Below are 25,975 nucleotides of genomic sequence, written 5' to 3'. Positions count from 1 at the left end.
CAAAAGGATACAGGGCAGGTTTAAAAGGTAGTTGACGCTTTCTTCAGTTGAATGGTAGGTACACAGCATTCAGTATATATTTTTTCTATACCTTTTTGTACATCTTAAATATTTTAGTAGGAAAACCACAGATTTTAATCTTGCTTCATTCCCTATCATTGGATAATATCCAGGATTTTCCTTTATGTTTTTTCTTTATTCTCTCCTTTTTTTCTTCTTACTTGAGCTGGGATTTCATTAACTTGCCCACACTAGCCTCAAACTCACACTTATTCCTCCTCAGCCTTCCAAGTAGCTGGGATTAATAGGAGTGTGCCACTGTACCTGAGTTCAACACTCCACTTTTCACCTAGCAAACTTCTATTTATGTTTCAAAATTTAGTTCAAATATCACCTTCCTTGAACATTTCCTGGATTCTTTGAGGCAGAATGATTCACACTGCATTGCCACAAGACTTTCAACACTTCTCATTCACATCACTTATCACATTGTGGTATAGTTGTTTACCTGTATTTTTTTTTATCATAAATAGCAAGGTCTAAGAACAGGGACTATGATTTTTTTTTTAAACTTCTGTAATCTCTGCCCCTGGCATAGTGTAGTACAGTACAATAAATGATGAGTGGATGAATGGATAGTTGGACTGCGTAATTTAATCTAACAAGACCTTTATAGTACCATCACTGTCTTCCAGAATTATCACCTGACCTGAGGCTCTAAACTAGGGAGGTGGATATTGAGATGTCTGAGAAGTGCTTAAAGGTCTTCCCCTCTGATTGTGCACCCCAATGTGTCTACAGAGTCCCATCATAAAAGTCTGCTTCAGGGGCTGGGGTTGTAGCTCAATGTGAGGCACTGGGTTCGATTCTCAGCACTGCATATAAATAAATGAATAAAAGAAAGATCCATCAACAACTTAAAAAAAATTGCTTTTAAAAAAAGAAGTCTGCTTCAGATCTTTTTTTTTTTTTTTTTTTTTGGTTCCCTTAGTACCAGGGATTGAACCCAGGACATTGCACAGGGTGGGCAAGCCCTCTAACACTGAGCTACGTCCCCAGCCCTGCTTCAGATCTTAGGAGACAATAGAAGTACAGTGTCAGCAGCTCCTAGATTAACCTAGTGAATCAGGAAGTATGGTTTGGAATTATTTATTACCAGAGTCCCTTTTCTCAATGATGAATTTAATTGTTTATCCCAAAACAGTAGAATTTACTGATTTCTAATTCTCTTCAAAACAATAGGAGGATAGCCAAAAGACTTTAATTATCCAAAATGGGATTTTGAGACAACTAAAGCCACTTAGAAGTGAATTATTGATAGCTTTATGCATTTTCTTTCTTTCTTTCTTTCTCTCTCTCTTTCTTTCTTTTGTAACAAGTCTCAGCAATTAATGCTGGTTTTTTATCCTTGCAAATTTACTGAATTATAAGTGACATTAAGGATGCCTTTAAAAACCTTCTCACTGGCTGAATGGTGGACTGCTGTCATTTATGTAAACTAGAAGCCCTGCTGAAGGAACTTTTGCGTTTTGGTGCTGTTTCACTCCCCATTGGAGTAGGTGTTTACATGTCTTACAGCTCTTGGCAGTAAGGTATTTTGCTCAGGCCCCTTTGTGGGATTAAAGGTTCTGTTTTGTGTTTCTCACGAGGATCTTCCCAAATGGATATTATTATCTTATAAGCCAAAAGAGAACCAAAGAAACTCTTATAAATAACAAGCAGCTGCAAAGCAGAGCCATTTAGTACCTTCAATGTGTTTGGTGGCGATCAGAGACTAGTGTGGCTTTCAGTGAGGCAGCTGCATCACCAGCTGGAGACTGACACTGCAGAGGGCTGCACAGCACAGCTGAAATCCCTCTACTCCCCTGGGAGACCTAAAGGTCTGCCTTCAACTAAGAAAACTACTTCCTGTTTACATTGTGTTTAGAGGGAGAAGGGATACAGAACCTGCCTTAGCCTCTCTCCAGAAGCATCTTTGAGTCAGCGTGAGCAAACAGGACACCAACAGTAACAAAGGTTGTCCTGTTTCCCCTTTAGCCAGAAAAAAAATGTAAAATGAAACCCTAGAAAAGGAGATGTACCTTTTTGCTTTAGTTACTGGAAAGTTTTAGCTGTTTATTTAATGAATGAACCTAATTAACTAGTATACTTCGTTTGTATAATTAGTAAATTGTGGATATTAGTCTCCATCTCTGTAAGAAAATGTGCCAGTGCATTTCTTTACTTGCCTGATTAAAGCCATTGATATTTCAAACTCTTAAGCACCATCTTTGAAATACCTTCCCTGAGCACCCAGCTTGGGCTGAGTACCCCTCCTCTGTGCCTCCTTGGCAACCTTTGTCTATTCTTCGTCTTAGTCCTTCCCATTTCATAATGAAATTATGTCTGTGGTAATGTCTGTTCTGCTAATTTATAAGCTCCTTTATATCTAGGATCCCATTTTATTCATCTCCCCCATTGTCTGGCATAATGCCTTCATATGACAGGTATTCAGATGTTTGTCAAACAACCTGAATTATCAAGAGTCATAGGTGGTGCTGGCAAACCTATCACTTAAGATACCATAGGACTCTCTTCTGGAAACACAATGTTCCTTGACTATATGAGAAATCAGTCACGTTTCAGAGTAAGGAAAGAAGAGAAAATATGGAAATTCTCTTTTCTAAAGGGCATTTATAGGATAAACAAAGTTCTGTAATCACTTCAGATTTTTCCTTTTGTAACATCACCTTTTCAGGAGGGGGGGAAACTTATGACTCTTTCTAGTATATTGGAGACAAAGCAACTAATAACTTCTTTGTGAGCATAAAATAATTAGATGCAGTCTCTTGTAGAGACAGTCTGCTAGAGCCACTGCCTCACCCTCCACATGGGTTTCATTTTCTTATTCTGGAATTTCATAGACTCTCCCTTAAAGACCTTCATCTTGTTGCACTGTTATGATGAGTGATTGGGGCTGGCTCTCACCCCCTGCTTTACTAGCTATTACTGGAGGTGCTGTCAAAGAATTGGGCCCCAAATTTCTCCTCCCATTAAGTCCTCTCCTGGGCAGCACTGCTTGGTTCTGAGTAGTAGCCATCTAGTTTCAAACCCCTCCTTTTCTCACCTCCCACTGCCCTTGAATGGAAGGGAACTGCAGGTCCTGTTGCAAACAAAGAGCTGTGGGAGAAAGTACAGTTGAAAATCACTTTCTACCACAGCTCTTTGTTTGCTTTCTTCTAGTCCTCCAGAGAAGGGCCTGTGAATACATGTTCTGTAAAACCTCTGGCAATTTCAGTGGCAGGCCTATTTTGTGTCACTTATACTTCTTTTTTTAAATATTTTTATAGTTGTATATGGACACAATATGTATTTATTTATTTTTAATGTAATGCTGAGGGTCAAACCCAGTGCCCCACCCTTGCAAGGCAAGCTCTCTACCACTGAGCTACAGCCCCAGTCCTCTGTGGCACTTCTTTAATTGGCCAAGTATGGCTGTCACCCATCAATATCTTCAGGATATCCCCTCTGTAATGAGTTAGAAATGTATTGGTTTCTGGATCAGAAGGAGCCTTACCTGCTTCTGTCTATTCTTATCTTCTCCTTGGAGTGATAGAATGTGGTATATGATGAGTATTGATTGATGGATTGATTGATTGATTTTTGTGCTGGGGATTGAACCTAGGGGTACTCAACCATTGAGCCACATTCCCAGCCCTATTTTATATTTTATTTAGAGACAAGGTCTCACTGGGTTGCTTAGCACCTCATCATTGATGAGGCTGGCTTTGAACTCATGATTCTTCTGTCTCAGCCGCTGGGATTAAGGTGTGTGCCACTGCACCCGGCTTGATGAGTTTTTTAAATAACTTATATAATTTTTGAATTTGTCTCCACAGCTACTCTTTTTTTGTTTGTTTGTTTTTACTTTTTTTGGTACCAGGGATTGAACCCAGGGGTGTTTAACCACTGAGCCACATCCCCAGATCTTTTTAATATTTTATTTAGAGATAGGGTCTTGCTGAGTTGCTTAGTGTCTGAGGCTGAGATTGGCTTTGATCCTCCTGCTTCCATCTCCTAAGCTGCTGGGATTACAGGTATGTGCCACCCAGCTCCACAGCTATTCTTACATCCTTCCCCTTGTGAATGTTTGGTTGAATAAACACTCTCTGGGTCTCTGACTTAGTAGGTTGGCATTTAGTCAGTTTGGGAATTTCATTTTGTCTTTTGAAATTATTTGCAGAAAGAAATGGGGCCCAAAGGTGCTCAGGAGCTATTTGTAAATCTTAGGATAAATATCCATTTCCTCAAACAGTAGATATTGTTAAATAATAGATACTGACTAGATTGTTAAGAAAATCTTACCCTTTAGCCTTGATGCTAACTCATTAATAAAACTGATACTAAGGATGCCCTTAACATTGGAAAAGCAGCATTCCTTGGTAATATTTCTTTTACTGAAGAGAAGTGAAGTTTTACCATTTTTGAGAGAGACCATCAATTTCACTAAGGAAAAATATTTAATTTTTTATTTAGTAAACTGTCCCATTCTCTTTTCCTTACTAATGGAACTAACTCAGCTCCCCTGTTTTTTACCACATCCATCCTCTCCTCCCTTAAGGGTTCTTTCTCTAGCCAACCTCACTACCTGCTCTCAGTAGACACACACCAACTTCTTATAGGAAAACACTTGTCTTAGGTCTCAGAACAATATAGGTCATTGCCCGAGCAAGTGAAAGCAGCCTGTATTTTCAAAGCTGACAAGAATGGTGATGCTCTCAATCACAGTGGGCAGGCAAGCAGCCAGGGCCCAGCAATACCACATCTCAGTGGTTAGCACCTGCAGGCTCAGAGCTGACAGTGCACTGTAATAAGATTCATCTCTGTTCACTTAACTGATGTGGACTTTATGGTAAATATTCGCCTGCTTAATTGCTTTGGCAGTCTTGCTGATTGCCTTTCCTGAGGAGTTCTTAAAGATTCCCTTGGGATGGAGGATAAACCTCTTTCCATGTCTTTCAATTTCATTCTTTTCTTGGACTACTTGAAAAGCAGTACATGATCCATATGGCCTATCTCTCCTGTGCATGAACATCAGGGCCATTCCTGTTTCTTATGGGATCTGTATTTCCCATACTGGACCACTCAGAACTCTTGGCAGCCACCTTTTGTGCACACAAGATCCTTATCTCTTCTTCTCCACCACTGAAGTATATGTGTGGTTCTATTAATTTAGTGTGTGTGGGATCCGTATGCCTTTTTATCTGGCTGGTATGGGATCTACAGAATATTTCCTTTCCTTCCCAGTCTAGTGTGTGATCCACTAAAAATTTGCCTCAGTTTTTGAATTGATAGAAAAAGAAGTTTTGCCCTTCTGTCCTCCCTCTACTTAAACGTAAATGATAAAACATTTTAAATGTTTATCTTAAATGTAAATAAATTGATTAATTGGGCTAATGAGAATGAGATGTACTTAAAATATTTCCAGTTTTTCTCATGCCATTTTTTTGGTACCAGGGATTGAACTCAGGAGCACTTGACCACTGAGCCACATCTTCAGCTATTTTTTTTATATTTTATTTAGAGACAGGGTCTCACTGAGTTGCTTATCACCTAGCTTCTGCTGAGACTGGCTTTGAACTCGTGATCCTCCTGCCTCAGCCTCCCAAGCCACTGGGATTAAAGGCATGTGCCACTGCACCAGACTCTCATGAAGTTTCAAGTCATATTCAAGATATTGAAATGTTTCTCATTAATTAAGATTAGATTACTTCTTGAGATTTCAAGCAGATCTCCACCGCTTTAGAATTCTTCCTAGGTATGCATTAGGATTTTCTTGTGTCCTGAAGAGGGGCAGAAAAATCTAATACCCATTTTTTTCACATGACCTCTTTTATTCCTTTATATTCTCTAGGTGTTTCTGAGAGTATAGAGGGACCTTGCTTCTGGAGATAGAAAACCCTGGGCCAAACCAATGCCAAAAGTTTTCATTTTGTAGTCCCAGGAACTCTATCAGCAATTTCTGACCTCCATTATAGACAGGGAAAAGGGAATCTGAAGCACATAGTAATGGAATCTGTGCATGGGTAGGTAATCTTATGGATATTGTGTCTTTAGGAAAGTTTTAGAGCTTCTGTTCATTCACTGAGAGAAATATTTAATAAAAAGCAGACATATCAAGGGGGATACATTAAGTCATGCCTTTTATGGAATGAAGCTGGTTCATTTTACTTTTGTGGTTCTTTCTTTATTTTTCTGGTACTAGGAATTGAACCCAGGGCTTACTGCATGCTACTTGAAGTACTTGCTCTACTACTGAGCTAATCTTCAGGCATTTGTTTAAACTTTATTTTGAGACAGGGGCTCCCTAAGTTGCCCAGGCTGGTCTTGAACTTGTGGTCTCCTGCCTCAGTCTCCTGAGTAGCTGGGATTACAGGTGTGCCCCGATCACTTTTTGTGGTTCTTTCAATTCCTGTGGTCCATTCTCCCTTTACATTTGTTGGACTGAAAAAATGTCAGACTGGTGTCCTAAACGAGGAAGAAATTCTATTCCTCTCTTGTGGCAGTTCAAGGAAGGCTAATTTAACCAAAGTGCAAAACTCTTGGCATTTTACTTGGCTTGAATCTATGATTTGGCCCACAGTAACTAGAAATTAGCTTATTTTTAGGGCAGTGTGAAGGTATGCACCTGTAGTCCCAGCTACTGGGAAGGCTGAGTGGGAGAATCACTGGAGTCCAGAAGGTTAAAACCAGTCTAGGTAACATAGTAAGACAGTGTCTCAAAACAATAGGAAAAAAAAAGGCATTAGTTTGTTTTTCAAGTAAAGTAACTATCACCAATTGCTTAATTTTCAGTAGGTGATGAGATAGAAACCTACATTGGACAGAATCAGGCATCAAGGTAGGAATCCCATATTGCCAAAATACACATTCATGCACACAGGTTCAGAAAAGGAGTCAGCTTCTTCTCAGGCCATGTTCTTATACATTTCATACACTGTAACCCTCTCCTATTCCTCTCCAACTTAATGAATTATGAACCTTTATCCATCTAATGCAGAGCCTTTATGAAAATGTAGTCGAGTAGGTGAATAACTTATCAGGTGTGACATGTGTTTTTCTCCTAGAAATCAAAGGGAACACTAACTCAAATCATTTCTGTGTTAAAATACCAAGGCTCTTAAGATGTAGTTAGTGATCTACATTTTTGTTTCATTCCCTTCAACCAGAAAAGTTATGCACAAATGAATCAAATTTTCTTTAGTATTTTCTTAAGCCACTTTACAAAATTGGATCATTGAGTAAAGCAAGCAACTAGGATACACCGGCTAGTATAGTAAGTTGCTCACCCTTCTGGGTGGTTGTCAAAATGCCCCCCTATAATAAGGTTCCATTTTTGTGTCTTTGGTCCTGAAAAGAATGGCTACAGGAATAGTAGTATAATAAAGGGAATTTTAATTGGCACGAAAGGGGTGAGACTTATGGAATAAATTAGAGGAAGTTTTTTTTTTTTTTTTTTTTGTACTGGGGATTGAATCCAGGGTTGCTCTACCACTGAGCTACATCTCTTGTCTGTTTTTCTTTCTTTTCTTTCCTTCTCCTCTCCCCTCCTCTCCCCTCCCCTCTCGTCCCCTCCTTCCCTCCCTCCCTCTGTTCCTTCCTTCCCTCCCTTCCTTAAGTTCTAAGTTTTTGAGGATCTTGCTAAATTGCTAAAACTGACCTTGAATTTGTGATCCTCCTGCCTCAATCTCCAGAACTAGGATTATAGACGTGTGCTGCCCTGTCCTGCTAGTTGATAAAGTTTTGAATAGATAGTTTTAAAGTGAAAAGGTTAGAAGGAATTCTTATTTGAGGTTTTATTTTGTTAAATGTTAATCAGCACAGTCTCTGAGGCTTGTAATGCACTGCTGTTAACAGACATCAAGGGAAATTGCTTTTTTTTTTTTTTTTTTGAATTGGTTGGGCTGAAGATTCATTGGCTCCATGAGGAAGAAAGCTTTACTACTGCGTGAAATGGGAGTATGTGAGGCAGTTCTGAAGATGAAAAGAAATGTTAGTGTAAAATTAAATAATGCAACCTTAGATGACATTACACCACTGCCACATACTACTCAGTCATACCTTTACCCCTTCTCAGAAGCCAGTATGTTTGAAGGTTTCCCCTTCAATAAAAATAATTATGATTATGATAGTTTTTTGTCTTTAATCCCCAGATACCTGAGAATATACTCTGTAGTGTATTATGTAGTATATTACTGAAATTGTCTAAAAAAAGAAAAAGTTGGGGCTGGGCATGTGGCTCAAGTGGTAGCGCACTCGCCTGGCATGCATGCGTGAGGCACTGGGTTCGATTCTCAGCACCACATAAAAATAAAATAAAGATATTTTGTCCACCTAAAACTAAAAAATAAATATCAAAAAAAAAAGAAAGAAAAAGAAAAAGTTGCTTTAAAAAGTTCCTTTAGGCCAGGTGTGGTGGCGCACGCCTCTAATCACAGTGGCTAGGGAGGCTGAGACAGGAGAATTACAAGTTCAAAGTCAGTCTCAGCAAAAGCCAGGTGCTAAGCAACTCATTGAGACCCTGTATCTAATAAAAATACAAAATAGGTCTGGGAATGTGGCTCAGTGGACAAGTACCCCTGAGTTCAATCCCTGGTGCCCCCCAAAAATGCAATATTTTTAGGGCAAATTAGATAGTATGTAGGAAAACAAAGAGGAAAGTTTTAGAGAGGAAATGCAACAGATAAGGAAACTGGTACTCAGAAAGAGGTTAGTCTTTTGCCCAAAGCCATATAGCTAGTAAGGGAAGGATCAGGATTTTACCTCAGGATTTTACCTATTTCCTTGCTTTTCCTATTATACATGCAAAAAAAAAAATGTTACAGTTCATGAAAGCAATAGTATTTTAACTGGACCTTCAAGGAAAAGTAAGTCTTAGGCTTTTTAGTGGTGAAGAGAAATAGCATTCTATGTGAAGAGAAATAGCATTCTATGTGAAGACAACTTGGTAAACAAAACCAAGACACCTTAGGCTGGGCATCTGGAATCCCAGCTACTCAGGAGTCTGAGGCAGGATTCCTTTTTGTGTGTGTGTAGGGGGGTGCGGGGTATGGAGGGTTGTTGAATTCAGTGGCACTCGACCTTCTCCTCTCCCCTCCCCTCCTGTCCCCAGACCTATTTTGTATTTTATTTAGAGACAGGGTCTCACGGGGTTGCTTCGTGCCTCACTGTTGCTAAGGCTGGCTTTGAACTCTCCATCCTCCTGTTTCAGCCTCCTGAGTCACTGGGAGTACAGGCATATGCCCTCAGGATTCCAATTTTGAGGCTAGTCTCAGCAACTTATCAAGACCCTGCCTTATAATATGAAAAGGAATGGTGATTTAGCTCAGTGGTAGAGTGACCCTGGGTTCAATCATGAGTACTGCAAAAACCAAAAATGAAAAAAAAATCCAAATTAACATGTTTAACACATTTGAGAATAATAGATTCTCATGAGGTTAGAACTTAAGACCCAGACTTTGGGCTGGGGTTGTGGCTCAGCAATAGAGCACTCTTCTAGCACATGAGAGGTCCTGGGTTCAATCCTCAGCACCACATAAAAATAAATAAATTAAATAAAGGTATTGTGTCCAACTACAACTAAAAAATAAAATGTCAAAAAAAATTTTTAAAAAGACCCGAACTTTTTACCAGGCCTAATCAGATTCTTTAATGTAATTCTGGTAGCCTTCAAGGAATAAGTTTAGGGTGAAATGTTCTAAGATTTTATCTTGCCAGTTTATGCCATGATGACTATACCAGTCATATTTCCTTCTTCCTTGAAATGAGAACTACTAGAAACTTTTTTTCTATAAACAAACTTTACCTTTTCCCCCACTTCTGCCTGAAGAATTTACATAGCAGACTTTATAGACTGCCTCCTGAAGATATCTCATGAATGAAACAGTCACTATGTTCTGGTTTTCCAGATGAAACTATTATTTATTTATTGTTTCATTAAAGACCTTTAGATGCCTCTGTCCATAAGATATCACTCAGATCATGAAAAATTGCATCTTTGGAAGATTTGCTATAGATGTATATTGGTTATGAGGAAGAATCTTCACTCTTAAGCTCTATTGCTTACATTTTAAAGGTTACACACACACACACACACACACACACACACACACCTTGATCAAGTGGAACATCCCTGCCTCAGCTATCAACTACCCAGCACTTGGGAAAAGAGAAGTGTTTTGCAAAATCATGAGTCAAGAGAATAAGTTAAAAATGGACCAAGAAATCTCCAGCTAGTTTGCTACTCAGTCTTTGCTAGTCCATCTGTCCACTTCATTTTATTTCAGTTTGTATAAGTGACCCCTGTCTTCAGCAGTCAGAAGTTGACATTAGCATTGGAAGGTGGCCCAGATTCCTGCCCTTAAAGATGCTTTGGGCTCAGAGCCATCCTTCACTGTGGCTGGTTTTAGCAATTTCCCTTTACTATGACATTGTCCCTTTCCCTCTGGGACTTTCTAATTCAGTAGCATTAGGATTAGGAGGTCCAGTACCAGTACATAATATACTCTTTTACTTCTTACCTCATCCTTTCTACCCCCAAATAACAAATAAATAAAAGCCAAGGTTTATTTTTAGAAGACATTAGATACTAAAAAAATAAAAAGAACCAGAAAGCTTTCCTTTAGCCCCCTGGTATGACATATGACTTTAAAAAGGAAGAAGAAAAAAACGTTACTGTCTTCAGGGATAGTTTTGTTCCTTCTTTGGAGCATTGTTGTTCACTTCTGAACCATCTTATCTCCTAGGATGAGGATAAAATATTATTGTTGTTTTCTTAGTGTGGAAGACTAGCTGATGATAATGGATCTTCAGAAGCAAAAGCTTAATTATAAGACTAGACAGAAACCTTTGTAGACTTTTGTTTATCCTTCCTTCAGTTTGTAAAATTGAATCTCCCGATGTGCCAAGCATTTTGCTGAAGACCTAAGAATATATTGGTGAGCAAAATAAACTTGGTCCCTGATCTCATGGAGCTTTTAGTCCCAGGTTCAGGAAAGCTGGAGGTTTGGCTAGAATTTATATTCTGTTTCCCATTAAGTTCTACTTCAGTATTTTCCTTGGGCCTTTCTTTTTTCTTTCTTTTTGTTTTTTAAATACATTTATTCTATGTATTCCTTTGTATGTGGTGATGAAGATTGAACCCAGGGCCTCACAGGTGCTAGGCAAGCACTCTGCTGTGAGCTATAGTCCCAGTCCCCCTTGAGCTTTTCTTTGGGCCTTGTTATTTGTATTTTTAAGTTCTCTTCCTAATGCTGGATGGTTGGCTTTCTGAATAATGTGGAAAGCACCAATGACTGCTTTAAAAAAAAAAAACCCAAAACAAAAAACAAGGAAGCTAGCCAGGTGTGGTGGTACATGCCTAGACAATATACTGACACCTCGTGTTTAAAAGAAAAAAAAAAAAAAGAAGTCAAGGGTGTTGAGAATAATTAGAACCAATCTTCCTTTCTTCCTCCCTCATTTTTTTTCCTCCCACTAAGTTTACCCCCAGCGTTCTATTCCAAGAACCAAAACTTGACATCTTTTGCACAAGCTGAGCTTTTTCCCCCCACTCTGAGAACTGGGGGAAATTTCCTTAAATTAAAAGTTCAGGGCTGACGATATAGCTTAGTTGGTAGAGTGCTTGTCTCACATGCACAAAGCCTTGGGTTCAATCTCCAGCACCACAAAAAAAAAAAAAAAAAAAAAAAAGTTCAGCATTTGGCACTAGCATGGTAGCACATTCCTGTACTCCCAGTGACTCAGGAGCTAAGGCATAAAGTTACAATTTCAAGGCCAGCCTCAGCAGCTTAGTGACAGCCCATTTCAAAATAAAGAGAGACTGGGGTGTAACTCAGTGGTAGAATACCCTTGGGTTATATTCCCCACATAACCCCAGTTTTTTAATTTAAATTTTAAAAAGAAGTTCCCTTGGTGATTATATTACCCTAGAATCTGTAAGTTCCATGTATATATCTGGCTTCTTTTCATGGTTTCAGGATTTATGCATGTTTTAGTATTTCATTCCTTTTTACCCATACCATATTTTATAGGGGGTTTTCCTCCTCCTCCTCCTCCTCCTCCTCCTCCTCCTCCTCTTCCTCCTCTTCCTCCTCTTCCTCTTCCTCCTCTTCCTCTTCTTCCTCCTCCTCTTCTTCTCCCTCTTCTTCTACCTTTTCTCTTCCTCCTCCTCTTCTTCCTCTTCCTCCTCTTCTTATTCTTCCTCTTCCTTCTCTTCTTCTTCCTCTTCCTCTTCCTCCTCCTCCTTTCTCTTCCTCTTCCTCCTCATCCTCTTCATCTTCTCCTTCTCCTCCTTTCTCTTCCTCTTCCTCCTCTTCCTTTTCTTCTTCTTCTTCCTCTTCCTCCTCTTCCTCCTCCTCCTTTATCTTCCTTTTCCTCCTCTTTCTCTTCTTCCTTTTCCTCCTCTTCTTCTTCTTCCTCCTTCTCTTCTCCTCCTTTCTCTTCCTCTGCCTCCTCTTCCTCCTCCTCCTCTTCTTTTTCCTCCTCTTCCTCTTCTTCCTCCTATTCCTCCTCTTCCTCTTCTTCCTCTTCTTCCTCCTCTTCCTCCTCCTTCCTCTTTCTCCTCCTCCTTCTTCCTCTTCCTCTTTCTCCTCTTCTTCTTCCTCCTCCTCTTCTTCCTCCCCCTCTTCCTCCTCTTCTTCCTCCTCCTCCTCTTCTTCCTCTTCCTCTTCTTCTTCCTCCTCTTCTTCCTCTTCCTCCTCTTCCTCTTCCTCCTCCTCTTCTTCATCTTCCTCTTCTTCTTTCTCTTCTTTCTCCTCCTCTTCTTCTTCCTCTTCCTTTTCTTCTTCCTCCCCTTCTTCCTCTTCCTCCTCTTCCTCCTCCTCCTCTTCTTCTTCCTCCTCTTCCTCTTCCTCCTCCTCTTCTTCATCTTCCTCTTCTTCTTTCTCTTCTTTCTCCTCCTCTTCTTCTTCCTCTTCCTCTTCTTCTTCCTCCCCTTCTTCCTCTTCCTCCTCTTCCTCTTCCTCTTCTTCATCTTCCTCCTCCTCTTCTTCCTCCTCTTCCTCCTCCTTCTCCTCTTCTTCCTCTTCTTCCTCCTCCTCCTCCTTCCTCCTCTTCCTCTTCCTCTTCCTCCCAGGGCTTCCAGTTGCATGTGAGGCAAGTACTTTACCACTGAGTTACACCCCTAGTCCCCCTTCTTTTTTATTTTTTCTGTAACATTGTTGTTGATCTGCTCCTCGGTTGATGGACATTTGGGTTGTTTCCATATTTTGGCTATTAGGAATAATGATGCTCTGAACATTTATGTACAAGTTTTGTGTGTGGACATATATTTTTATTCTTTTGGATATATTCCTAGGGATGGACTAGGTCATGTGATAACTCTGTTTAACATTTGTGGAACTGCTGAGCCACTTTCCAAAGAAGCTGTGTCATTTTACAATTCCACCAGTCATATAGAAGATGCTAATTTCTCCAAATCCTTGCTAACACCTACTATTTTTTTTTATTATCACTATGCTAGTGTCCTAGTGGGTATGAAATGGTATCTTATGGGTTTTGGTGTTTGTTTGTTTTTTCAGGACCAGGGATTGAACCCAGGGGAACTCAACCACTGAGCCATATCCCCAGCCCTATTTTAGCATTTTATTTTGAGATAGAGTCTCACTAAGTTGCTTAACACCTAGCTAAATTGCTGAGGCTGGCTTTGAACTCAAGATCCTCCTGCCTCCGCCTCCGCCTCTGCCTCTGGGGCAGATTTGCAATGGCCTTATGCCTGGCTATCTTATGGTTTTGATTTGCATTTAAAATCCTTAATGACTAATGTTGTTGAGCGTATTTTCACATATATCAAATCTTTTGCTCCTTTAAATAATCAGGTTACTTTCCTTTTTATTGTTGAATTGTAGGAATTCTTTATATATTCTGGCTTTAAATTCCTTATCAAATAATGGACTTGCAAATAAACCTATTCTGTAGGTTCTCTTTTCACTTTCTTGATGGGTTTTTGCCACACAAAATCTTTTAAACTCAAAGAAGTCCAAATAGATCACTTTTTATTTTGAAGCATCAATCAGGTTCATTTGCTTCTAGGCTGTGGTCATCCCTGACAGTAAACTCAAACTTCACCCTCTGAGTGTTTCTCTGAGTGAAAAACATATTTGACAAAATGTTTGGTTACAAAATTCTTTTCCACCTTGGATTTACACCAAGCTTCAATCTTTTTTCTTTTCTTTTTATAAAATATTTTTTGTAGTTGTAGATGGACAGAATGCCTTTATTTTATTTGTTTATTTTTATAATAACAAATATATGGTGCTGAGGATCGAACTCAGTGTTCACGCGTGCTAGGCAAGCACTCTGCCACTGAGCTACAGCCTCAGCCCCCAAGCCTCAATCTTTTTTTTTCTAATATTTTTTTAGTTGTAGATGGATACAATATCTTTATTTTACTCATTTTTTTTTATGTGATGCTAAGGATCCAACCCAGTGCCTCACACATGTGAGGCAAGTGCTCTACCACTGAGCCACAACCCCAGCACCCCCAAGCCTCAGTCTTAACAGACAGATATTATGTCTGCTCCTCTTGTTATTCTCTAGAAAAATTAGTTTTCAGAACTCTTCTCCTGACCCATTTCTATCCTGTTTGATTTATTCACTCATTGAATATTTATTGAGCACCAGCTGTGTGCCAAACATTTGACATTGCTTTTCCAGGTTTTTATTATAGTATATACAGTTACATAAATGTTATATATTTATTTTATATATCATATAAATATTGTAAGAACCCTCTCAAGGTTTAGTCATTCTTTCAGCAAACTTTTTTTTTCCCCCAGTACTTTTTTAGGTTTCAATTGAACCTTGATGCTCTGCCACTGAGCTATATCCTCAGCCCTTTTTATTTTTTATTTTGGGACAGGGTTTTGCTGAATTGTCCAGGATGGCCTTGAACTCGAAGTTTCTGCCTCAGCTTTCTGAGTAGCTGGGATTATAGGAGTGTACCATTGCTCCCAGCTTCTTTTAGCATACCTTTATTGTATGCCTATAATGTACTATTCCCAGGTACTACGCTAAGTGTGATTGTTACCACTTTTTCCTTTGGTGAGATACATGGTTTGCCAAGAATCAGAATAACAAATGGTCAACCAGCCAAATTATGATTTTTCAGGCATGGTGGTGCACACCTATAGTCCCAGCTACTTGGGAGGTTGAGATGGAAGGATTTCCCAGGAGTTCAAGACCAGCCCAGGCAACATAATAAGACCATGTCTTATTGTGAAAATAAAATAACAAGCTATGATATTTTTTAAGCTTCTGCCTTATTACTATTATTATTTGCATTAGATAAAATGGGTCTATAATTTTTTTACTATCAATGGATATCATATTAAAAGGAAATATTGATTTCTGTTATGCTCTCTCATGCACACACTTTTTTTTTTTTTGATGGAGGAGGGTACCAGGGATTGAACTCAGGACCACTGAGCCACATCCCCAGCCCTATTTTGTATTTTATTTAGAGACAGAGTCTCACTTAGTTGCTTCGCGCCTCGCAGTTGCTGAGGCTGACTTTGAACTCTCAATCCTCCCTTCTCAGCCTCCAGAGCTGCTGGGATGTGTGCCACTGCCATGCACACACATTTTAATAAACTTTTTCTTTTGGAATAATTTTAGATTTATAAAAAAAAAAGAAATTGATACTATACTTCATGTACTTTATTTTTAAAATTTTTAAAAATACCACCCATCTATTTCATGAGTGTTTTACTACATTTTTTTTGTTAAAAACATTCCCGCAATTTGTGAGCATGCAGAATAAAATATAATAAGTACTCTCAAAAAAAAAAAGTGCAAAGATAGTATACAGAGTTCCTATGTACCCTCGGCCTACTTTTACTCATCTTACATTAACATAGTACATCTATCAACAAAAGAAACTGCATTGTTACATCACTGTTAACTAAAACTCTGTATTTTACTTAGACTTCACCAGTTTATTTATTAATATTCTATTTCTATGTACAGGATCCAGTCCAGGGTACCATGCTATATTTAGTTGTTGTATCTCCCCAGTGTCCTCTAGTCTGTGACAATTTCTCAAGTCTTATTTTTCATGACATTCACAATCTTAAGGAGGACTGAGATGCTGTGGAATGTCCCCTGCCTGGATTTGTCTGATATTTTTCTTACGTTTAGATTAGGGTTATAGCTTTTGGAAGAAAACAACAGAGGTGAAGTGCCCTTCTCATGATATTACAATAGGGGTTATGTGAAATTCCCATGATATCACTGGTGATGTTAACCTTTATCATTTGATTAAATTAGCATTTGCTAGGTTTCTTTACTGTAAAATTACTGTTTTGTCCTTTTGCTATCCTAAATAAGGCACTAAATCTAGCTCTTCCTTAAGGGTGGAATTTAAACTTTACCTCCTATAGGAGAGAATATCTATACATGTTACTTGAATTATTATATTAGAAGGATTTGGTTTGGGTTGGGGACGTAGCTCAGAGGTAGAGTGTTTGCCTAGCATTTGCAAGGCCTTGTGCTCAATCCCCAGTACAGAGATTGAGAGAGAAAGAAAGACTTGGTTCTTTTACCCATTTTCTTAATCATTTATTTATATCAGTATGAACTCCTATGAAACCTTGATTTAAAACCCAATATTTTTTCTGCTGCACCTGGCTAGAAATGACAAGAATTTATCCCAAGATATTGGTTTCAGGGAAATATATTTATTTCAGATTTTAGACATTTTTGAGGTGGGGCTGATAAGACTTGGTAACCTTGGAAGCTAAGGAGCGATGCAGCAGGAGTGTTTGAAAAATGATAACTCAGATTTTGGGTTGAATGGTTGGGATTAAAATTTGGGGTTGAACTGAATGCAGTAGTGCACGCCTCTAATCCTGACTACTCTAGAATCTAAGGCAATGAGAATCACAGATTTGAAGCCAGCCTCAACAATTTAATGAAATCACATCTCAATATAAAAAATAAAAAGGGGGGTTGGGGTTGTGGCTCAGCGGTAGAGTGCTAGCCTAGCACGTGTGAGGCCCTGGGTTCGATCCTCAGCACCACCTAAAAATATAATTAAAAATAATAATTGATTGGATAGAGAAAAAGGATGGGAGAGGAGGGGAGGAGTAGGAGGGATAGGAGGGGCAGCAGAATAGAATAGACAATATGATGGATGTATGTACATTACATGTATGTGTTATATGTCAAAATACATTCTGCTGTCATGTATGACTAAAAAAAATAAAAATAAATCCTATGGTTAAAAAAATAAATAAAATAAAATACAAAAATAATAATAAAGGTACAATACCTTTGTGTCCAACTACAACTAAAAAATAAATATTAAAAAAAATAAAAATAAAAAGGACTTGGGCTGGGGTTGTAGTTCAGTGGTAGAGCACTTGCCTCGCGCCTGTGAGGACCTGGGTTCAATTCTCAGCACCACATAAAAATAAATAAATAAAGAGATTGTGGCCATCTACAACTAAAAAAATAGATAGATAGATAGATAGATAGATAGATAGATAGATAGATAGATAAAAAGGACTGTGAATGTACTTCAGTGGTGGAACACCTTGGGTTCAATCCCTAGTAATGACCAAGGGGGTGGAAAAGAGAGATTAAAACTATATACTAAAAAGTGTGAACATTGTTTGTAGCCTTGATGAAGGTGAGTTTCTTGAGAGAGTGTATTTAGCCTATATATTGAACCAACATTCTCAGAGTCTTGTTCTCCCAAGTCAGAGCTGAGAAAAACAACTTCCCTTTCTTTTTTTTGTAAAGAGAAAAGGTTTATTATGTATTTATTTTACAGTAGAATGCATTTTGACATATTGTACACAAATGGAGCATACTTCTCATTCCTCTGGCTGTACATGGTGCAGATCACTCCAGTAGTGTAATCATACATGTATATAGGGTAATAATGTATTGTCTCATTCCACTGTCCTTCCCATCCCCACTGCCCCACCCCTTCTTTCACTCCCCTCACAACTTCCCTTTTTGATTGAAACATAGGGCCCTCTGGCAGCCAGCACCCTTGGTCCTGTTTCTTATCTGAAGGACTCACATGGTTTTTCTTTGTTTAGCTTGTTTGGTTGTGGATTTTTCTGCTTCATTTGCATAGTGGAGATGCTTGATTCTGTCCTCTAATAAATTATTAAACTCTTCCTATTCAGAGTTGTTAATTCACTTCCATTTGTAATCTCATGATTAGTAAGAAGACAATTACCTTCTGACAATCACTCCCATGATCTAGCACTCTAAGCCAGAGGGTACTCAATCCTTGTTTTTAACCAGTTTATCCTCTTCTCCCATCTGGTACTATATTAATTTTAATTCTTTGTTTCAGAGCCATCATCAACCACTTTAACCCCAAAATTGAGTCCTATGCTGCTGTGAATCACATATCCCAACTGTCAGAGGAGCAGGTAAGCCATTACTCTTCTCAGAGTGACCTAGTTGGTGGCTAGGATCAATCAGTTGCCTTCTCTCTGGTGGCAGGTGATTCTGTGACTGAACGGGAATGGCAAGAGCCAGGCCATTTGAGACGAATTAGTACAGGATTGCTTGATAGTACTTAAAATAGCAAGTAATATCTTCTGCATTTGTGCCATCTGCATGGTTTGTTTAATTACATAGGAGAAATATAGTTGAAAATTTGGTGAATTATTGTTTTAGAGTGGGTGATAAATCATTACTTTTTAAAATCTTAGAGTCATTTTTGATTTTTGAAAGTAAGAAACGAGATCTTAGAAATGTATAAAACTGCCAATTAGAAAAACCCTTAGTTCAGCTTAATTTGAAGCTTTTTGGCTCGTTAAAACATGAGCCCTTTTTGGGACAGATTTTCCTTAGTAATTGAGTTCCCTTTGCCTTGAGCAATTATTTTCTGAGCAGGCTTTTTTATGGTATGGACTGAGATGGAAATGCAGAGAGCTTGTGTTTTGCTTTGCTTGAATCTGGCCTGATTTCCCCTTCTCCCAAAGTGCCTGCACTTAGCTCTACATTATATAAAAGTACAGATGGGGCATTAGCATGGCATAGGGTTGAACCTGATGTTTCATTCTGAGACACTTGAGTCCATTTTTAAAAGCAGAAAAGAAGATATCTTCTTCACATGATTCCCCTTCCTTTCTTCTCATCCTCCTCCCAAGTTGGAGGGGCCAGGGTATGGATTCCAAGCCAATAAGAAGACCACATATGCTCCTTTCTCCCTTGCTTGCCAATGCATCATTGTACCCCTTTTCTGAGCTTCTTCCTGACAGGACCAGCCAGCAGCTATGGTATGACCATGTGTTCAGTGTTCCTAAAAGCTATTCAGTTCACCCAATGAAGCACGAGGCAAGCTTTTTCCTAACAGACAGGCTTCTCAGTATTCCCCAGTGCTTCTTTCCTCAGCCAGATGGATAGGACTCTATTAGTCTGTCAGTTGTTCCCTTTGACATATTTGTTCTCTTTTGTGAGGCCAGCTGTGCGAATCCATCCTCACATTTAAAACTCTGTTATAAATGGCTTTTATTTTTTATTTTTTCCTTTCTGCCTTAGAGCAGTCCGGAGTCCTATTCTTTGATGCTGAGCTCTCTGTGAGGTGCTTCCTGATGCTGCTATCTTTTTCTCTTGGACCCATTTGTGTCAGTTTCTATGTCATTTTTATGCAGAAGAATGCAACACCTTGAATTCTGAACACTGAGAAAAGGGATGACTTTCCTACATCAGTGAGCTCTGGTTAGCCTAAAAGCTTTTTTAAAAAATAGGAAGACACATTTTCACTGTCAGCCACGTGCAGCATTCATCCCTAGCAGCTTGGGAAGGTCAGGCTGAAATCTTTCTCCAGCAGAAGCAGCCACAGACCAATAATAAAAGCTCATTCTGGTGCATGAGACAATCTGGAAAAGGATGATTAGCAAGCACATGTCCTCACCCTCCTCCAACTTCTTTCAAAGTTAAATGAAGTGATGAAAGTGCCTCTCAAAAAGAGTCCATGAGCCAGAGATGAAGTGAGTCCTGTGGAGAGGAAGAGGGAAAAAGAATGGGAAAGTAAATCAACCTAATAATTACTTGCCTGCTGTAATACAAGATATGGTGCTGGGTAGTAGGGATCAACAGTGAATAAGTATAGTTCTTTCTGTCATGGAGTTTTTGTATACTTAGGTAAACCTCCCTTTAACATTCCTTTTCACTTGGGGCTTGGGGCAGGGAGGGTGACACTATTCTGGGACCCTTTTCAAAACTACCCTTAAAATAGCTGTTGCTTCTGTTCCCTAACTGTCTTTGAAGAGTGCTAAATGACAGACAGCATTCTAGTGTACTTGTTTTTATTCTCAGCACTATCAGATTAGAGTTATTTGACTGCCTTGCTTATCTCCAACATTATTGGAGCACTTCTCTCCCTTCACTTATGAACATTAATGCTAATGTCACTTAATGTTAAGAGTATTCGCAGCTTTTCAAAGAGCTGGCTTTGGCATGTAGTAGGGCCCTGCAGCTGTTAGCCGCAGAATGAGTAAGAAAAAAAATTAAGAATTTTATTCCTAGTAGATTTTAAAGTACTCCTAAAATAAAACCTAAAGACCATGGATAGGTGTTAACTGGAATTTATAGCACTTAGCTAGTAGACAATATAGGGCTTTTTAAAAACATATGCCTGCCCAGCTTGCCGTTTTCTTCTGGCAAGAGATTTGTTTATTCTTGATTCCTGATGACCCCAGATACATTTAGCCTCTGTTCTAAGACATCAAAGGCTATACATTATTGCTGATTAAATAAATCCCAGTCTCTCACACTAGGCTTTCTTTTCAAACATCCAGAAGAGAGAGAACAATTTTCTGTCAGTTTTCATTGACTTCAAGGAGTGCAAATTTTTTTTTAATGAGTTAATGCCCTTAGTATGACTCAATAGTCATGCATTTTAAACTGCAAACATTTTTATAGTGTATATGCAGACATTTTATTTGTCTGTAAAGCTTTTTCATTTTGACTTGTTTTTTTTACATGTGCTAAAATGTACACGACAAGAAATTTACCATTTTTAAAATTTTAAGTATACGTTCAGTGGCATTAAATACATTTACACCATTGTGCAGCCATCACTATTTGTCTCTCTAGAACTTTCTCATCCTTGTGTACTGAAACTCTTTAGTCTTCAAATAATAAACACCATTCTTTATGATCCTCAAAAGGTAGCCACTGTTGCCAGTAAACAATTTGACTATGCTGGGTGTCTTAGTGGAATCATATATTTCGTGACTTCTTATTTCTTGTAGCATAGTATATTCAAGGTTCTTCCGTGTTGTTGCATGTATCGGAATTTATTTTTTTAAGACTGAATAATAATTCATTCATTGCATTGATGGACATGTAGGTTGTTTCCACCATTTATTTATTTAGGTACTAGGGATTGAATCTAGGGCATTCTACCACTGAACTACATCTCAGCCCTTTCCATTATTTTTTCAGTTTTGAGATGGAATCTTTCTTCCTTTTAATGTTTTTAGTTGTAGATGGACACAATATCTATATTTTTATGTGGTTCTGAGAATTGAACCCAGTGCCTCACACTTGCTAGGCAAGTGTTCTACCACTGAACTACAATCCCAGCCTAAGATAGGATTTAATTTGCTGAGGTTGGCCTCTAACTTGTAATCTTCTTGCCTTAGCCTCCTGAGTAGCTTTTATTGTAGGTATACAACATTGTGTATGGCTTGTTTCCATCTTCTAGCTCCTAGCCTCTGCTGCAGTCTTAGGGATTGAACCCAGGGCCTCACATTGGTAGGCAAGCACTTTATCGCTGAGCTACATCCCCAGCCCATCTTTCTAGCTATTATGAATAATAATTTTTAAAATTTTCGAGGAAGTTCAACTTGTCTGTTTTTTTTTTTTTCTTTTGTTGCCTGTACTTTGGTGTAATATCCAAAAAATCATTGCCAAATTTGGGGTCGTGAAACTTTTGCCTTATGTTACCCTATGTAAGGACATTTTGACCTGTGCTTATATTTAACATATCTTTATGAGAAAAGATTAAGAACTTTTCCAAGAACTATGAAACTACTCTCAGTTTATACCCTACTGGATTTGGCTTGTTTCTACCACATCTTTTAAAAAGTGGACCTTCAGGGGTTGGTGGTATAGCTGTATGAGAAGCCCTGGGTTCAGTCCTCAGATCAGAACCACAAAAAAAAAAAAAAAAGGAAAAAAATGTCCTTCAGGCCATCTGCCCACCCCTCAATTAAGATTTAGCTCCTTTCTGTCTATTTATGGCTCATTGATAAGTGTCCATCCCTATCTAGTTTGTCTTGGTATGCCAGGCAAACCTGATCATCAAGGAATAAGGATTCCTAAAACAATAAAGCTAAGCTAAGACTGGAATATTTGGAATGCATGGCAATATCAGTGGTTCTCTACATAAGGAACTTTGAGTCTACTTTGATTCCTTCCATTCCTAGGTCTGCTTTCCTTCTGGTTCCATTTATTAAGGGCCTAGCCTGAGCCAACCTCATTGCTAGCTTGCTAGCCAAGTGATGAGACATAAGAGGCAAGCTTGCTTTTTAAATTGTGGTTAAACACACACACACACACACTACACATCAAAATTTACCATCTAAACCATTTTTTACCGTATAGTACAGTAGACTTACAGCACACACATGGTTGTGCCACAGCTCTCTAGGATTTTTCCATCCTGCAGAACTGAAACCCTATACTCACTGAATAACTCCCTTTCCCTGTTCCTCTTTCTGCCCTGGCAACCAGTATTTCACTTTGTAAGAGTGTACAAATCTATCTTGAAGCTAGTTTTCCTTTCAACTCAATAGTCCTGGAGCTTGCTAAAACTTTTTTTTTTTTTTTTTTGGTGGTACCAGGGATTGAACTCAGGAGCCCTGGACCACTGAGCCACTTCCCCAGCCATATTTTGTGTTTTATTTAGAGACAGGGTCTCACTGAGATGCTTTTGCTGAAGCTGGCTTTGAACTCATGATCCTCCTGCCTCAGCCTCCTGAGCAGCTGGGATTACAGGCATGTGCCACCAAACCCAGCTATTACTAAAACTTTTTTACGTATAAATTTAGTAATTTTTTTGTGAAGATCAGAACAATGTTCTGCTGGTACCCTCCCCCTCAACCATATGTCATAGGACCATAGGACAGCGCAACCAGATTCCAAGTTTTCTACATTAGGGATTTTGATGGAGTTTTACTTCCCTTTGTTTCTTTTAAATTTCCTCCCTCACTAGAATTTGCACTTTGGATACAGAGGAGGCCTGTTGTGTAACAAAGGGCATATCTTCATAAGTATTATGACAATGCAGGATATTGTTGAAAGCTGCCAAGTATTATTTATTTCCATCTATTAGTAATCTTCCTACATCTTTTTATTTTATCCTGATCCTAAGAGCCATTACAAATCACTGTTGGGTGTTGGAGATCTAAATGAAACCTCACTTTATTTTCTAAGGGAAGAGTGAGATACCAATAAGAGGAAAACCCTAGTTTGTGAAGCACAACATTGTTAGGTATTCTGGGTGGCATTCACTACTGTAGGAAAAAATGCACAAAGATCTTGGAGGAAAATCCTAAGAGCTTCAAGCCTTATTAGGGAGTTAGGGATGTAGCTCAGTGGTAGAGTGGTTGCCTAATATGCATGAAGCCCTGGTTTTCATCCTCAGCACTGTACATCGAGACAAAAAAAAAGTTTTATGAGGAAAAGTGAGCCTGAGGCTTCAGCTTTAGAGTTGTTGGCCCTTGGTGTGTTAGTAAATGTTTAACAACCACTAGGGAGGGTGAGTGTTGAGAGGGGGGCTGATGGGTAGTGTTGGGTAATTGTGTTCCCACCACTATGGCTAATGTGAAGCCAGCTGGCTTTCACATGAACAGTCAGTTCTCATAAACCAAGCCTGTGTGAGCCAGCTCCAGCACACTACTTGTTGTTAAGGAGGTTGGGAGAAGGACTGTGACACTGTGTGGCAGGGTTTTCTGAGCAGAAAGTGAATATACCTCTATAAAATTATCTTCAGGGTTACTTTGGATCTTAAATAGGATTGAGGCCTGTGAGCAGCCCACTCTGAGAGCCCCTGTGATGTTTTCTCATTTTAGAAGAGGGCCCTAACCATCATGTAAGACTGCCTTAGAAGAGACATACGCTAGAGGGCAGAGATTTAAAGACTCCCATGATAGCTGTAACTCGGTTTCTGTACTTGGCATCACGTTTTTCAACAACAGTCTGTGGTCCTGAACTATCTATCTGTAGCCATGTGTGATTGTTGTTGTGGGAATGCCAATTGAGTATGAGCCCATGACACAAGTGTTGACTGACTAATCCTGCCCCCTGCCTTCCTTGTTGTATTTGTTTAGATTCTGGCATTTCTTTCTTCTTCTTCTTCTTCTTTTTTTTTTTTTTCATGGTATTGGGAATGGAATCCAAGGGTGCTCCACCACAGAGCTATATCCCCAGCTTTTTTATTTTTTTATTTTGAGACAGGGTCTTACTAAATTGTCCCGGCTGGCCTCAAACTTGCAATCCACCTGCTTCAGCCTTCAGAGTAGCCGGCATTACAGGAGTGTGCCACCACAATGGGCAATTTCAATTGAGCTGTTTAGCAGGAAAAAAAATGGCATTAGTTGTTTGTTCCCTAGATTTGTTAAAGCAAGAAAGAAACAATGTCAGAGGTGGGGATGTTTTCCTGTAAGCTACTTATCCTTCTAATCAACTTTAGTTTATGTCAGCATCTTGAGAAGGTCCACATAAGAGGGTCAGTTGACCCTCACCCTTTATGTGCTGCTAGGTTGACCCTTCTTACTTAGACAAGGTCAGCTGCACTATCAGGGACCTTAGGGGAGAAAGTATCTTGGATTTGAAACAGATGCAAATAAATGAAACAACTCATAATTACAAAGTAGGCAAATTTATATGATTTATTTACTTAATTCTTACATCATCTATTTGGGACAGGTGTGATTATCATTTTATAGCTGAGGACACTAAATAGACTGAACAGTTTGCCCAGGGTCACACAGCTGCTAGTGTTAAAATAATGAGAACCTTGGTCAGTCTAACTCCCAAAGCCATTTTATCAGGCAGAGTCATGTGTGACAACGTGAGTCTGTCTAATATTCTGAAGGAAGTGGTAAGCCAGGAAAGCAGAAAGAGAAGCAGAGAGAGAAGATAACAGGGCTTATTATTCCAGGGGGATGGGGTAAGGTCCTGGATTGAGACAGGCCCATTCAGTTTTGAGAACAGAAAGTACCAAACACAGGCCTGGAGAGTTTGCCTGCCAGCTGGGCAGAAATGCCTGAGAAGAGGATCCTGGCACAGTATGATAACTTTACTAAGTGAGAGAATAGTCTTTTTATTCCAACCAAATATCTCAGAAAGGTCATTGTGAGAAGTAAAGCTTTTCCTACACATCAAAGGGACATGGTGACTTTTTTCTTTTTAAATTTTTACTTAATAGATAATATATGGTTCAAGATCTAAAAGATAACACACTGGATTTTAATTGTTTTTAAAGTAGTAGGCCCATTTTTTTCATGAGACAAAAACTCTCATAATTAATGTTTCATTGTCAAGCAGGATGAATACAGAGGTCACTGGTGGAGAAGAGGTCAGCTTATTATTCATCTCTGTCATTGTTAGCATTTTCTACAATTAGGTAGGAGTTTTGAAATGACTGTCACATGAACTTCTGATCTCCAGGCAACTGTGAAGTTTCATTGGGAGCACACAGGAAGAACAGTGTTAAAACTAGTAGGAATTCCAGTAGGTACTTTTCAGCTTTTGAAGAGGTTATAGGAGATAGCAGTCTTTGCTTTCTTGCTTAGACTTTTTGTTCCTATTAGATAGGCATATTCAAGTAGGACTTCTCTCTTCAGTTTGTTTTTTAGCCACCTCTTTTATTCCAATAGATCTTTGGAAAGTTTGTTTTATTTCCACTACATCCTCTTCTCAAGAAGTGGCTCAAAACTCTTTTAAGACGTGGTTG

General features: G+C 38.9%; 1 protein-coding gene and 1 long non-coding RNA gene across 5 annotated transcripts in view; one reads left to right on the top strand and one right to left on the bottom strand.

Moving 5' to 3' along the window:
- Armh3 (armadillo like helical domain containing 3) overlaps positions 1 to 25,975 on the top strand; it is a 188,716-nt gene that overhangs the window by 138,388 nt on the left and 24,353 nt on the right. For all 3 annotated transcript variants that reach the window (XR_009227314.1, XM_046450063.1, XM_046450062.2), the window contains one exon: positions 18,350 to 18,428. Coding sequence is in view for 2 of the 3 variants with exons in the window: in XM_046450063.1 (XP_046306019.1) it covers positions 18,350 to 18,428 (79 nt within the window). In the remaining variant the exon portion in view is untranslated. Of the gene's footprint in view, positions 1 to 18,349; positions 18,429 to 25,975 lie in introns of those variants that run through there.
- The window catches only part of LOC124096287 (uncharacterized), a 35,084-nt gene continuing 26,882 nt past the window's right edge, over positions 17,774 to 25,975 (bottom strand). For both annotated transcript variants that reach the window (XR_009227316.1, XR_006852831.2), the window contains exons 3-4: positions 24,483 to 24,585; positions 17,774 to 20,004 (exon numbers count right to left, since the gene is read on the bottom strand). This is a non-coding gene — a long non-coding RNA (uncharacterized LOC124096287). The remainder of the gene's footprint in view (positions 20,005 to 24,482; positions 24,586 to 25,975) is intronic.

Source organism: Marmota monax, unplaced genomic scaffold, assembly GCF_021218885.2.
Source record: "Marmota monax isolate L192 unplaced genomic scaffold, Marmota_monax_Labrador192_F-V1.1 WCK01_AAM20220418_F8-fsc00004, whole genome shotgun sequence".
Lineage (NCBI taxonomy): Eukaryota > Metazoa > Chordata > Mammalia > Rodentia > Sciuridae > Marmota > Marmota monax.
The sequence above is the reverse complement of the archived record's forward strand: the minus strand, read 5'-3'. Positions and strand labels throughout refer to the sequence as shown.